The following is a 14,304-nucleotide window of genomic DNA, read 5'->3' as shown; positions in this document are numbered from 1 at the left end:
ATTAACAATTCCGGTAGCGTTTGCATGAAAGGGAAAAAAACAATCTTGCTTTGGATTTCGTGTGTCACATGCTATTTACAGGTGTGCATTTCTGCAAAGCACATGCGAATGTGCAAATGAGCGTTAACTCTGTTTTGGTAGCCCGGTGAAAAAGAGGGAGTTCCATTCCATGTTGCTTTTGCGTTCAGCGTTGCGTCATGATTTCTTTGTGGAGGTGTTCATTTGAATCGGCAGGGGGAGTTTGTGGCTTGGCGTCTGTATAATACATTTCCAGGCTGGACCTGAAGAAGGAAGACAAACATAGTGTTGAAAATGTGGACTTCTTTCTACTTGTAAAGAAAGAGAGCTGCAGGCTGTCCATAGTCGCCAGAATAAGGACATGGTGTTGTAAAAGGGTATGCAACAGAGCTGCGGTATGTGTAAAAGCAGCAAAATGACTTCATTATTTTTGTGAAACACTTGTCTCTCAATTCCGTTCTTCGTAGTCTGCCCTGTAATAATCTTATCAAATTTAATCTGACCAAAAACATATTTTAAGTGGAAAATGGAGCACACTTCCTGTTGAATACTTGCTGGAGATCATTAACCCTACCATTGCTACTGTTGACATTGTTGCTTATGTTAGATACACGTTAACGCATCCAGGAGTATTTGCACAACTGCGCTTTTGCTCTGCATTAACAATACATGGTTTAGAAGTGTTTTCTGATGTTGGCTAACCTCCATCTCAATATCTTGAACGATGTTCTACTTTATTCGTACAGACCGTTCCAGAAACTGACAAATGACGCTGCAAAGAAAGGAATCCCATAAATGTAGTGTTGCTAATTTTGCATTTTCATACCATGTTTACTTGCATGCATATTACATACTGAACCAAGACTTGTCGTTTTGCAAAGAGACAAGCTGTGACTAATCTGGGCAGGTGTTTCGGCAACAGGTGCAGGGTGTGGCAGCCTAGGTGTAGGAACGCTTAACACTTTCACCATGGACAAAAGCTGTTTATATTCCCATCCCTTTTTCTTAGAGGTGGGTAGTCAGAAGCAAAACTGAAATAAAAGAACTCTTACTTAAAAAAAAAAAAGACTCATCCAAGAATTTAAATAAATTCAAACAGAAGACCACAGTCTGCAAGGCATTATTAAGCATTACCTTACATTCTTGTCTGAGGCCAAGAAGGTTTGTATGCTATGTTTCTTTCAGTTATTTGGTTTTTCATACAGTGGGGTAATTTTTACCTTGATCAAGGGTACTACATTAGGGTTTAAAGCACATGTCCTTTGCTTGCAAGGCAACGGCGGTAACCGCTACAGTGCACACTGTCCTGAACAAAACAGCTACTCATTTGCCATTTGGATAACACCTTCATCCAGAGATATACAACTGGCAGGTACAGCATTCAAAATGACAACCTTTTTATTATCCTTAACCCTACAACATCAACTGTCCCATAATAAAACCCAAACACCAATCAAAAAACTAATGAAAAAGGTACTCAAAATCCAAAAAGGTAAAAACCCTGATTTGCTCAGTCAATCTAGCTCATTTGATAGTTTACTTAACATTATGCGCCATTGATTTAATGTCAACTCATTGTGGCCATGCGAATAGTTGTCCTGAAGTATGTTCGGGTTTCAGCCAAATGGCTAGATAGTTATCTAGATAGATAATCGTTACTTTAGGACATCAAAATTAGACAGTAGGAGGCATTGACTTTTATAGAATTTGTATAACCTGTTTATCAAGGCAAGCAAGATGTTATCTCACTTGGCTATTTCACTCCCATTCTGCTGCTAGTGGTGACGTTGTCACTCTGGTTTGAAAGCACGCAGAGACTGCTACCTGACCAATGGATATAGCCAGAAATCTCCATAGCAGGAAAAGACCTTAGATTGGATGCATAGCACATATGCACTGAGACCAACATCTTTTAGTAGACGAAGATGACAAGACCCGTGGCAACACATTTTTAGAATTGCCAGTATACTTTTTAGTTTTTTAGCTGCAGCCAATACGTATAGCCTTATGGCTGGAGAATTGAGCCATAACTAGGCTGCAGGCTTCAATGGGAGGGAGTAGTATGCTGGAAGGTGAAAAAGGACTAAAGTGGAAACGACCATCAAGTTTTACTATGAAATTAGGAAAATGTGTTCACAGTGTTAATTTACATTAAACTTTAAATTAAAATAAATGCCAAGTGGCAGGTCAAAGCACTACTCAAGAACTGAAGTTAATTTGGTTCAAATGAAGATTTTTAATGTTCTGAGTTACTAGCAACGTTAACAGTTACAATATACAGTTTTAACTAATATTTTCAATGAATTAAAGGTAAAATTTGAGACTGCCAATTAGACTAATGAAATAAATACAAAACAAATCAAACTATCTGCTAGGAATTATTATTTACAATTATTTAGCTGAACACTTTGTCCAAAGTGACTTACAATTTTAAGTGTGTATTCTAAGATACACACAATGATTTACCCATTTAGAATGGAGGGTAACTTCACTGGAGAAGTTTGGGCAAAGTACTTTGATGAAGTAAAGTACAGCAGGAGCACAGATTCAAACTTGTGTCTTTTAATTTTAGGAGGATGTGTTAAATAGCAGAATGTATTCAATGAAATGTGCCAGCAGTGCTCTCCAAGCTGGAAAGAACTATGTGTAAAAACAGTGTAACTATATAGTTCAGCACTTGCTGGTGCACAGCTTATAGAGGTCAGACTTCACGGTGGAGTGTTCCACCAGCATTACCTTGGGGCACAGCTGGTACCAGGCTGCACACTGGGTGGTGCTGTCCTCAAACTCCCAGTCTTTCAAGGGGACGAGGACCTCTCCCAGGAACACCTTTCTCTGCAGCGTTCCACGGTGCCAGACTGAAACTTGGAGCGTTCTGCTGCACAGCTGGGGGCGATCTATCTGGTACTGCGCACAGTCCAACGGGAAAAACATGTTTGAGGGAACTACCCTTCAAGCGATGAACCTCAGAAGAAGCACTGTTGCTATTTACCAAAAGGGTCTCATTGAAAACCGGATTCACTGTGTTCTTCTTGATGCTCGTCTTCAGTTTGCGACTTGGAGACTTTTCCGGCAGCAGATAAACCTTGACGTATCTGCCAGTGATGGAAAGGTTCAGGATGTTTCCAGATGCTCACAAAATAATCTCAACACTACAAATTCTTATTTTACAGCCAATGAAACAGCTCTAAAAGGACATTTATACCATTCTAGTACAGTGCACACATCCTCTATAAGCAGAGCACCTTAAGTAAAGTAAGATTACATGTATTGCTTACGGGTGACATTTATTTCTTTTCGGGTCTCCGTATGCCAGATTTCTACATTGTCTGACTGTGATCTCCAGAGAGGAAGTTCTGAAGCTGTAGATCAGTGCAAACTCAATCTCCCCTGACACAGCAGTGCTGGTGAAGATGCCGTACTCTGTGCAAAGACTGCTTAGGCTGTTCTGCAAGTAATAAAGAAAACTTCAGCAGAGCATCAAGAATTTCCTCTCCACGGTCATTGAGAACATAATCAAAATGCTTTCATAGTAAAAGAACATTTGGCTGCAGATTTTTTGGCAGCATATAGCTTATGCCCTCTTCACATACAGCACAGCAGTTGTTCTCATTAGTATTTCTTAATGTACTTATTTTATTTCTCACCCTCTTTTCTCCAGAGTGCCCTGTGCCTGAGGAGGTGTCTTCATCGCTGGCTGTCACTCCATTGTGTCCCTCCACCTCATCATCATCCTTCTTCTTCTTGAAAAGGTTCGGAAGGCTAGGAGCTTTGACCAGCTGCACCAGGAGAGCAGAACATCTCCTAAAGGTCCCTTACATTCCATTGCTCTACCTGCGCCGAGCATTTGGTCTGATGGTCTGATTTTCTTTTTATCGTAACCTCTGCGACTCAGCTGGAACTCATCAAAATATTTTTCTCTCAGTGCACAAAGGAAACTGTTGCAACCAAAGCAACTCCCTAGTCTCTAGTTTGGGAGGTAGGTCCTCACTGCATCATTCTAGCCACTGTACCATTAGCCTAGGTAGGCGCTGCATATCATTAGCATATCATAGAAGCGAAAGTGAAAGAACAGAAGAGAAGGACCAAAGAATTTGATCCAGCACCATAACGGTCTGTTCACTACTAAATGTCATACTTTGGAGGTCCAGTTGATGGCGGTGTCAGACATGCTCCGGCGGTCCTTGACTGACATCTTGCAGTAGTCTGCTGTCAGAAGTGCTGGGTCCACAGACATATCATTTTGCGACTTTGATATTTCTGCAATGAGACAGAGAAAACCACTCAATACCATTATATGACAACACAGGCTGATTATTGTTTACCATTGGATCATTAAGACAGGGATATGACTTTTTCATAGCATTAATATACAAGTTAGATGTCAAACATATGTCAGCTATACTTAGCATGAGTTGGAAAAACTGTAACAGCCTTCAGTGTAGCTTGTCAAAATGCATCTTACAAAAATATTTAATTGCCGATTCAGTCATTCTTAATGTGACAGGTGTTCTACACATCAGCCTCCTCTGGACATATTATTTTTTTGAATGAGATAGTTTAAGAGGAAAGGTACTTACTCTTTATGTGCGTAGTGAGAGACACAAATAGGTTTTCAACAGATTTTGTGAAAGGTCTGGGACATTCAAGTGCCTAGAAATGGAAAGGAGACATTGTTGCATGACTTCTAAACACCTCAGAAGACTCAAGTTATTTTTCTGCTTTTTGCATTTTCCAGTATCACACAATGTTCCTTTCCATTTAAGCTAAAATAAATTAAATAGCAGTGTGCATTTGTACGTTAGCAGTGCAGTTGTAGTGGATACAAACCACGGTTACTGCATTAACCCTGTCTTACCCCTGCTTTGCTGACAGATGAGACTTCGACGAATGGAGGAGGAGTTGGAGGTACAATGCAGATCGTACTAAGAACACAGACAAAAGGCATTCGTTGTGATATTCTTCTCCATCACGGTCATGTTGCTGGACATTGAACAAGTTCTATAGCTGTTCAACACTAACTCCGGAAAGACAAATGAAGCTTACAGAAATAAAGAATCCATCCAACGGTGCATTTACAACAATTCTTGCTTATTTAAAACTATTAAATTATTAAATGTACTATTATTATTCAATCCTGGTTTCCTCTCCAATGCCCCTATTAATTTTCCGTTTTCTGTAGTCCTGTCAAATATTGTAATTCAAAAATCTTCTAACACAATATTCTAAGATGCTCCCAATGAAAAACAGCAAAACAGCTCATTCATACCAGATGTGTTGAGCATTTGATGTTGCACATGTAAAGAAGTAAATGAAAATAATTTCACTACACTGTTGGATAATCATACTAATACTATACTAACCACTAAGCAGGGTTAGGAATAAAAGCAAATACCTGCTAACAGTGTACTTACCTTAAGCTTTGGTAGGATTTCAGTAGTTTTTCCCCAACAGTCTCATTTCTCTCTTGAAAAGAAGGAAATATAATAATGTGGTAAATATGCCTTCCATCTACAGCACAAATAAACCTTAAAATCAATTTGTGTGTAACTGTCTTCTGTTTACAGTTCCTCATTCTATTAAAAATGCGAACGTGGAGAAACGGCTCAGCAAACAAGACTACTACATTATTTAGGCAATGCAGTTTCCAAAACCTCAATCAATGATACATATCTATGTCTATAGTGATGCATTTCAAAACATTGTGAAAAGTGATGTTCTTCTGTTGTAGATTACAGTATTTATCTTAGAAATTTCTTGTCACTACCACTGATGCACTTTTAATAGTGTCAGCATCAAAAATGAATGCTGTTTTAACTGAATCTGTTGTGCTGCAGTTCTGGAAGAGATTTTTTTGCCAGAGGTTTCATCCAGAACCTTACCTTACAGGGAGGTTCTCAAGAACAAAGTGAGTTTGTACACTGGGCGGTGAGAGGAAATGGTTTTTCCATGTTCTTCCTTTGAACTTTTAGTCTGATACTAGCATCCTTTCTCAGCGTGTCATATTCTAGTCATATTCAAAAGAGGAACATCTCCTGATTTAAGCCCTCAGGCTTCCGGCAACATCTGCAGAAATTTTGAGGCTGATTTCTGAAACCATTCAAATTATATGGCCAAATCAAATACCTATAGATCTCTTTTTACAGTTAGTCATTAAAAACAGCTCTCAGGCAAGGTGGGGGGTGCAGTTGTGGAACTTTCCCCTTCCAGGTGAGTTAAAGTCATGAGATAATGCCAGGCAGGGTGGCTCTGTACTGCTTGACCTGCGGGCGCCACCAGATGATCTCAATGCCACACGAATTTGCACAGGAGCAATTCTGGATATAAAGAGTTGCTTTAAATAATTTTGAAGAGATGGACTAAAAAAGCAAACAAAAACTGGGATGAATTACATGGAAGGGACCTCTGACTTCAAGAAATAGTTTTTTTTTAAAGTTTAATGGCAAAATAAGCACACAAAATAGAAGGAAAAATAAAATAATTAGTGCACACCAGGGAGGCATGGTGGCACGGTGGGCTTGGCAGGGTTTTGCTCTCTAGTGAGTCTGGGGTTCGAGTCATGCTTGAGGTACCTTGTGATGGACTGGTATCCCATCCTGGGTGTGTCCCTTACACCCTCTGTTGCCAGGTTAGGCTCCAGTTTGCCGCAACCCCACTTGGGACAAGCAGCTTCAGCCAGTGTGTGTGTATTATACATTGATACATTTTGTTATGATTTTTGAGACAAACTATAACTTTGTGACACATTTACATTTGTAATAAATAAGAATTTGTGGGGCATGTGGTGAATGTGCAGTCTAAGTAAAATGCCAGTCAGTGGCCAAACCTTTTTTAGGAAGACGTACCGGGTTCTCCTGGGAATTTCTTTGCCCTCTCCTCCATGAACCATTCTCCAGATTTGATCTTAACCTCCCTGTGGAAAAGAAACGCTAGGATTGTTGTCTAAATTTAATGGTAATTCTGAAATTTACCTTCCTCAGTTTAATACTATTTAAGATTAAGTGAAATGTGTACAGAATACAGGCTATCAATGAAGCCCACTGAGAATGTAAGGTAAATTAGTAGTTTTCTGAAACCCAGTCAAGCTATGGTATCAGCCTTCATTTCACAGTACAAACAAAATTATTTCAACACTTAAACAGGTATTTCTGGTATTATATAAAGACACTTGATGAATATTCTATGTACAGCAGAACATTATCTTGACTATCATGAGGTCACGCAGAATATCACATGTATTCCTAAGCCTGTCTTGAACACACAATATCATTTAAAACAGATTCCTTAACTGTAAAATGAAACCACAAAAGTAGTTTTTTCATGTATTCATACAGTGAAACTTACACTTTGACTTTTCGCTCTTCCCTATAACTTGTCAACATGCCAGATAGAGAGGAATGACTTTGGAAATTCAAGTTTTTTTTCTCTCGTTTTCTTTGAAAGGTGTTTTTTTTATTTCTTGAAGGTTAATGCAGTTGATGCTTATTGTTGCCATGACAGGATATATCAAGTTGTTGAGGGGCTGGGACTGATTTACTTTTATGACTCATCGATTTTTTTTCTTTGCTTATCTCCTTTCTGACAGGAAGTGGTGCTCACCTGTAGGCGTGGCACACGGTGCACTTCCACTCCTGAGCAGTGGTGCTGACGCGACACTTGCTGCAAATGCGGTGGCTGCAGCCATGGCAGATGGCGCCGCAGTTCCAGAACTTTCCGAGGGGCCTTTGGCACCGGGCACACGTTCTCTCGCTGTATTGCCTGGAGAAGCTCTTTGCCCCTTTCCGGCGGATCTCCTGTAGCTCCAACTTCAACTTCCTGTCACAAAACAAGAAGATAAACACAAGAGAGCTTTACAAACGTAAGGTGAATAATTCATGTGATTCATGCTTGGTTTCAGATAAACGGTCTATGCAAGACACTGTGCTGCTCACTAGGACAGAATCTTCAATGTGTGCTGCTGGTTTACTGCAATGTCATACAATCACACCATAACTGTACCGAAATGAACATATAAAAATAATAGATATGATTAATATCTAGAGTACAGTGGAGGCTTTCATGTAAAATTGGATATGTGAAAATAATGAATGAATGAATAAGTGAAAGCAGGCAAGATCCTTTAAAGGATCACAATGTCAGACAAAAATTTCATAAAGTAAAATGACTGAGTTATAGATAAAAGTTAAAAATATATTTTGATTAACAGTAAAAAAAAATCATGTTTGCTTCTACCTTATTCGTTCCTCTTCCACAGAGCGCAGAACTTTATCCCTCTGAAGAACCTCTAGAACCTTCTCTCTCTCCAGAGCTTTGAGAAGACTCAGATCCATGTGCTCAGTACAGTGGTTGTGCTGCGGTTGTCCTTGCTGAGCTCTTTTTACCTGCCGGAAACCCTCACAGGACCACAGGCTTTACACAGGATCAAGGTCATCTTCACCACCTTCATGCAGGAAACTTCTGGTCATGAAATTCGTGACGTCACAGAGGAGTCGTGATGTTCGCTGTGAATGACAACGGCCCTCGTCGATACGGCTCCTCACAGAGTCCACATCGCTTCCCTGAGCACAAGGTTGGAGGCAGTCTGCTGGAAGTAGAGGGATTCTTTGCTTCAGCCTGGATGTATCTGGTGAGGACAGAGCAGCAGGTCAGGCAGCTAAACGGTGTGTATTCCCACACGTCAAGAGTCGGGAGTCTAGACGTGAAGATTTCCTTCAGGATGACTTTCCATGAAACAGCAGCCGCCTCTGCCTTGGACTGCACCGCACTGTGCAGTGACGCTCTGTGTCTTAAGGAGGGACGATGTCACTGCTGCTCTTAGAATTATAAATCACTTTTGTTTAGTCACAGCCCGCGAGCTGCACGCCATCTGATCCACAGCCATTCCATACGGCCTCAGGACTCTGCAAATGCCAAGTCTACATTATTGATAACTCCTTTCTTCCTTAAGAATTTGCTGAGATTTTTGTTGTCATGTAAATCAGACACATGAAAGCTGTGAGTGGAAAGAAGTTGCCAGAATTTTTCCCTGTCTTGGCTGATTGCAGCATTTCCCTTTATGTCGGTTTTTCTCAATTCAGGAGCAAGTGCACAGTTACGATCACAGCAAGTGCAGTTGTTAATGTCCTTAAGGGAAAATCCTGTTAATTCTTACTTTGACCTCTTGTCCCCTATCTGGTGACAGTATATCCAATATAAACCAAAAAGGCTCAAGTTTTTTTTGCTACAAGAGTCACAATTTAATTTTTTTGGTAAATAATTTTCTGTTATGCAGTGAAATAGAAGTATTTTCAACATTTGTAATGTTCGTTGCCATTTGAAATACAAAATATCGAAATGAATTTGGAATCACACACACACATTTTCAGAACCACTTGTCCCATACGGGGTCACGGGGAACCGGAGCCAACCCGGTAACACAGGGCGTAAGGCCGGAGGGGGAGGGGACACACCCAGGACAGGACGCCAGTCCGTCGCAAGGCACCCCAAGCGGGACTCGAACCCCAGACCCACCGGAGAGCAGGACTGTGGTCCAACCCACTGCGCCACCGCACCCCCTACTAATTTGGAATCACTGCCTCATTAATGATTCATAAATTCAACTTTACCATTTCTGAATTGTACATCCATCCATTTTCATTAACCACTTTTCCTGATCTGGGTCAGGGGGTCCATAGACTATCCTGCAATAAAGGGACACAAGGCTGGGGTGGGAGAGCACACCCTGGATGGGACAATTTTTAAAATACAGCATTTTCTTTCTTTTTTCTTGGCACACAGTAGGCAGATACTCACAACAGACTGTAGACATCACATATGGCATATTTACTTGTCACTGGACTTTTTACTACTACTGTACCCTACTAGTCCAGCATTACACCCATGTGCAGTGTGTTCTTACATCTTTTGTGCAATATCATGTGCAATATGTTTCCTTTTGTGCAATATCATATCCATGTGCAATATGTTTCTTTATATCTTTTGAGTAACATCATACCGACGTGCAATATTTTCTCCAAATAACTGACAATCATTGCACTATAATGTCACTTTATGATACAGGTCAACGCATACTTTTTTCCATGCTTGCTTATTTAGTTGTATTATGTCTGCATGGTTTTATGTTGTCTGCATTATACTATGTTCTTGTCTGCTGCATTATAGGTAATCATGTTTGTATTAGTCTATGTCTAGTTCAGTATGTGCTTATGTAGTCTGTACGTGTGACTGTGCACTGTAGGTTTGCTCTAAACCGGAAACAAATTCCTTGTATGCTCAGGTATACTTGGCCAATAAAGCTGATGCTGATTCTGATTCTGATGAAGAAAGACAAATAGCACAGATTGTCATAAAAAGCTCTATTAAATTACTAACCTGGCTATTGGAGAACATACCAGACTCAGCGGTACAGCTACGGACGCACTCCATTCACCGCGGGGACCGTACAGCGGCATCCGGAAAACATAAAGTTGGACGAACGTGTGTTTACATTAACAACCGGCGGTGCTTGGATCCTGAATCTAAATTATCCACGGAAAAACAACATGCAATTATTCTAGTTTGCGCTGGTTAAGACTGTGGCCTTGTAGTACTGCCTAGTGCAGGAATCTATGAGGAGGAAACCATATATCGAGACTGGGGGGGTCATAATTAATCATTGGATTAACACCGTCATTACATCCTGCTCTGAAATGTTGCACCAGCTGCTCCAGCCACACTGCACTGTCGTATTAACCACGCTTTTTTACGTGTGCATTTTATGATTTGTCATGGAAATTATGTGAAGCACCTGTGACTTTGCTTTGTTTTGTGTGTTATGGGGGATCCCAGCAGTGTTTCTGCTCCTTGTGCTTTGAGATGCCGTTAGGAACACGTCATTCACACATGTGATAAATATGAGGAAGGCCTGCAAAACGTCGTCTCTGTGGTTGACCAAAGTGAAGGCATTATCGGCACTCTGATGTGTTTCTACTTTATTTCCTACCACGCAGGCGTTTCCTGAAGGGGCTTACTTAGTTTTTCACATATATTCTAAAAGTGGAACACGTCATATGTAAACCCAGCCACAGCTCTGATGTGAGATAGAGAAACACAACAGAGGCACATAAATAATTTCCACTCGTGTGACTAGTGCAAAGCCTATTAGTAGAGTAAGATGAATACATGGTGGTAAAATGCTACTGTAATAGAATGGAACCGTGAGAAGACATTTGATGGATTTGGAGATATCCAAGAAAATGCTGTTGCATAATTAAAAGTACTGCCTACTACACAACTTGAATTTGACTCAACTGACAAATTGCACTGTGTTAAACACTGCCAGATTTAGGGGTTTCTTTGAAAAATCCCCTCATAGCTTACTTCTGGGAAATGAAGTACTTTGCACCGAGAAGCCCCTATATATAGCGACACCTACTTTTTCAAATGTAAATGGAAATAATATGCAGCAGACAGACTCTGGAGCTGGAAAGGCAATGATTCACTATTGACCGGGAAAACAAACGTAAAACATTTACATGTTAGATTTACATTTATTCATTTAGCAGACACTTGACACTTTTCTCTAAAGCAACGTACAAGAGTTACCATGTAGTATTTAGCTGACACCTCTATTCAAGTTACACTGCTAGTTTCCAGTTACTCCCTACAAGCATTCTCCCATTTATAGAAACAGAGGTGTAACACACACACACACACACACACACACACACACACTCTAGGGCAATTTAGAGTAAAAGGTTCTCTTGAAATGTATGGCTTTGGACTGTGGGCGGAAACAAGAGCACCTGAAGACAACCCACATGAACGTGGGGAGAACATACAAACGCCACACACATATACAAATGGCTGCTACACAAAAAGTAAATATAGCAAAGGACCGAAAACATAGAAATGGTGATTTTTTACAGATGTGGGAACCTGCGTTCATGTTTAATGCTTTCTCCAAGCCAGCGAAAACAATGACTAGTTAGTGCACCAGTAACAAGTGGAGCATTTAACAGCTGACAGCCAAATGGATGACTGCAAACATGATGAAAGTGCAATGAGGCGTCCCAGGTACACAGTATGTCCCTTTAATGGAAACTGTGACGCTACAGGAATGAAAATGTGATACCGTCTCCTCTACTCAGTTAAAACTACACTTACCAAACAGTTGCTTGGTTCCAAAAGAACACACTGCTGAGTAGACACAGCAAATGTTTACCACTTAAAAGAGACTTACCTTGACACCGAAGACTCTAAAGAGTGACTCTCGAATCAGGAGCAAGGTTTTACATAGAAAGCCTTTGAGGGGAAATGAACGTCACTTTCTTTCCTTCCTGTCTGGTTTGGTGACTGTTGTGCAAAACGGAGGTGTGAATGTGCACCACTCCTTTATGTATTAAACTGAGATTGCTGAGATACCTGGCATTCTCCAAAAAAAAAAAAAAAAGAAGAAAAAAACTGCATTTTTTTATTTGATAGATGATTGTTTTTAGAAAAGAGTTCCCCCAAAACCTGAACCCTTGGTTTCAACCAAATTAAATCGGCCCTCTTGCAGTTGCTACTTGTGTTCAGCCAAATGAACACTTTTTCTGCCATCTGTCTGTGCAACACTAATATTTAGAGGATGCTTTTCTTCAAAACAACTAACAGAGTTAAGGTTACAGTTAGTCACCCATTTATACAACTGGCTAATTTCACTGGAGCAATTTTAGGGTAAGTACCATACTCAAGAGTACTACAGCCAGAGGTAGGAATGGAACCTGTGACTTTTAGAGCCAGAGGGAGTATCACTAACCACTATACTACCAGCTGTCCCTCCAAAGCATGTTCTCCAACTGCCACAACATGAGACTGGTTCTGAGAATTAAATTCATTTCTCATTTTCCTGCAACATTAATGTGTTGAGGATACCCTGCAATAGACTGGCATCCCTGTAGGGTGTACCCTCCTCAGCCTTGGATCCAATGAAAGGCTCCTGTTCACTGTGACCCTGCTCAAGAAAAGCGGTTATTGAAACTGGGTGGATTGGATTGATTAATGTGTTGAACGATTGTGTGGCAGAGGTTTTTGCACCTATTCTTTTCCTTGAAAGTCTGCCATTCATAAGTTGTGGTCAGAACCTTTTGTTTGTATGTGTTGTCAAAGTTTAGAAATAAATACTATGTCAATCTGACTAAATTACGGTATGAATCAGTACAGCCTTTGATGTTTTTCACTGTACGCTAAGTAAGTAAATTTCAGGGCGGAAGTGCTGGCGATAAAGGTTTTTTTGACTGCCCCCTCGCGGTACCAGGATGACAATTTCACCAATTTTAGCAATTTCAGCTCCCTCTCACCTTACCAAAAAACAGCAGTATACACCTGTACATTTACTACAGTTCAAGGAGATCAACACATAGTTCCCCATATTTTCTATTTGGATCCCGAAACTGTCACCCCTACATGTGAACAAATCTTTGCAATTAACCAATACTCCTCTTTGCCTGTCGAATGGTTTCAAATGAAAAAGACACAGTGGAACCTGAGGAATTTCAAACCTAAAACCTTAAATCAAAAGCTTGGTTAAGATTATTAGTAAGTTACATATAATGACTAATAATGTATTTTGTAATAGCTGGCATACTGACCAGTTACTAAATTCTTACTCATTCTGTTGTTAACATTACTCATAACAATACTACAGTTCTTTACATATATTTACAGTACTTTGCAAAAGTTTTAGGCACTTAGATGTTTCACAGAAATATTTGTTTTAGAAAGTTATTCAATGTCTTCTGCATTGGTGTCAATGGGAAAGAGCATATTTTAGATTTCCAAGCATTCCTTTTGGAAAAAGTTTCAGTATTACAGTAAGGGTTTCGTATGTGATTAAAGAAAGAAAGTACAGATACACCACTTGTGCCAAGCGGGGTTGCGGTGAACTAGAGCCTAACCCAACAACACAGGGTGCAAGACTCCGGGGGAGGGAGGTTACGCCCAGGACGGGGCGCCACTCTGTTACAAGGCACCCCAAGCAGGACTCGACCCCCAGACCCACCAAAGCGGGACCCAGTGAAACCTACTGCACCACCGCTTGGGACAAGTAGTTGTTGACGATGGATGGTTACTAAGCTTTGTAGGACGTTAATTAATTAAGAGCATTATTTTTGGAAGCATTCTCACTGTACAGCTTTTCTCCCCAACCAAGTACCTAAAACTTTTCCACAGTACTGTATATGTTATAATATTGTCCATGGTTCACATAACATCATAAAACATATAGAAGACATCTAGAACAGAACAGAAACAGTGTTTATACTGAAA

The 14,304-nt window shown here is 40.3% G+C and overlaps 1 protein-coding gene across 3 annotated transcripts; it reads right to left on the bottom strand.

Annotated features, from left to right (window-relative positions):
* Positions 1–5: 5 nt before the first annotated feature.
* Positions 6–12,548, bottom strand: sytl3 (synaptotagmin-like 3). 3 transcript variants are annotated; one of them, XM_018743751.2, is made up of 13 exons: positions 12,163–12,548; positions 8,251–8,641; positions 7,618–7,833; positions 6,864–6,931; positions 5,433–5,484; positions 4,877–4,943; positions 4,599–4,671; positions 4,157–4,278; positions 3,666–3,797; positions 3,297–3,466; positions 3,011–3,113; positions 2,755–2,925; positions 6–281 (listed from the first exon to the last, which is right to left on the bottom strand). In XM_018743751.2, exons 2-13 carry the CDS (start codon positions 8,346–8,348, stop codon positions 219–221), a joined length of 1,335 nt encoding a protein of 444 aa, XP_018599267.1. In that variant the 5' UTR covers positions 8,349–8,641; positions 12,163–12,548; the 3' UTR covers positions 6–218. The 3 variants fall into 3 exon arrangements, with proteins under 3 accessions (XP_018599267.1, XP_018599268.1, XP_018599269.1); XM_018743752.2 differs by having other exon boundaries at positions 12,239–12,548; XM_018743753.2 differs by lacking the exon at positions 12,163–12,548 and adding an exon at positions 9,624–9,685.
* Positions 12,549–14,304: the final 1,756 nt, after the last annotated feature.

This window comes from Scleropages formosus, chromosome 1, assembly GCF_900964775.1.
Source record: "Scleropages formosus chromosome 1, fSclFor1.1, whole genome shotgun sequence".
Taxonomy (NCBI): domain Eukaryota; kingdom Metazoa; phylum Chordata; class Actinopteri; order Osteoglossiformes; family Osteoglossidae; genus Scleropages; species Scleropages formosus.
This window is presented reverse-complemented; position numbering and strand designations above follow the sequence as displayed.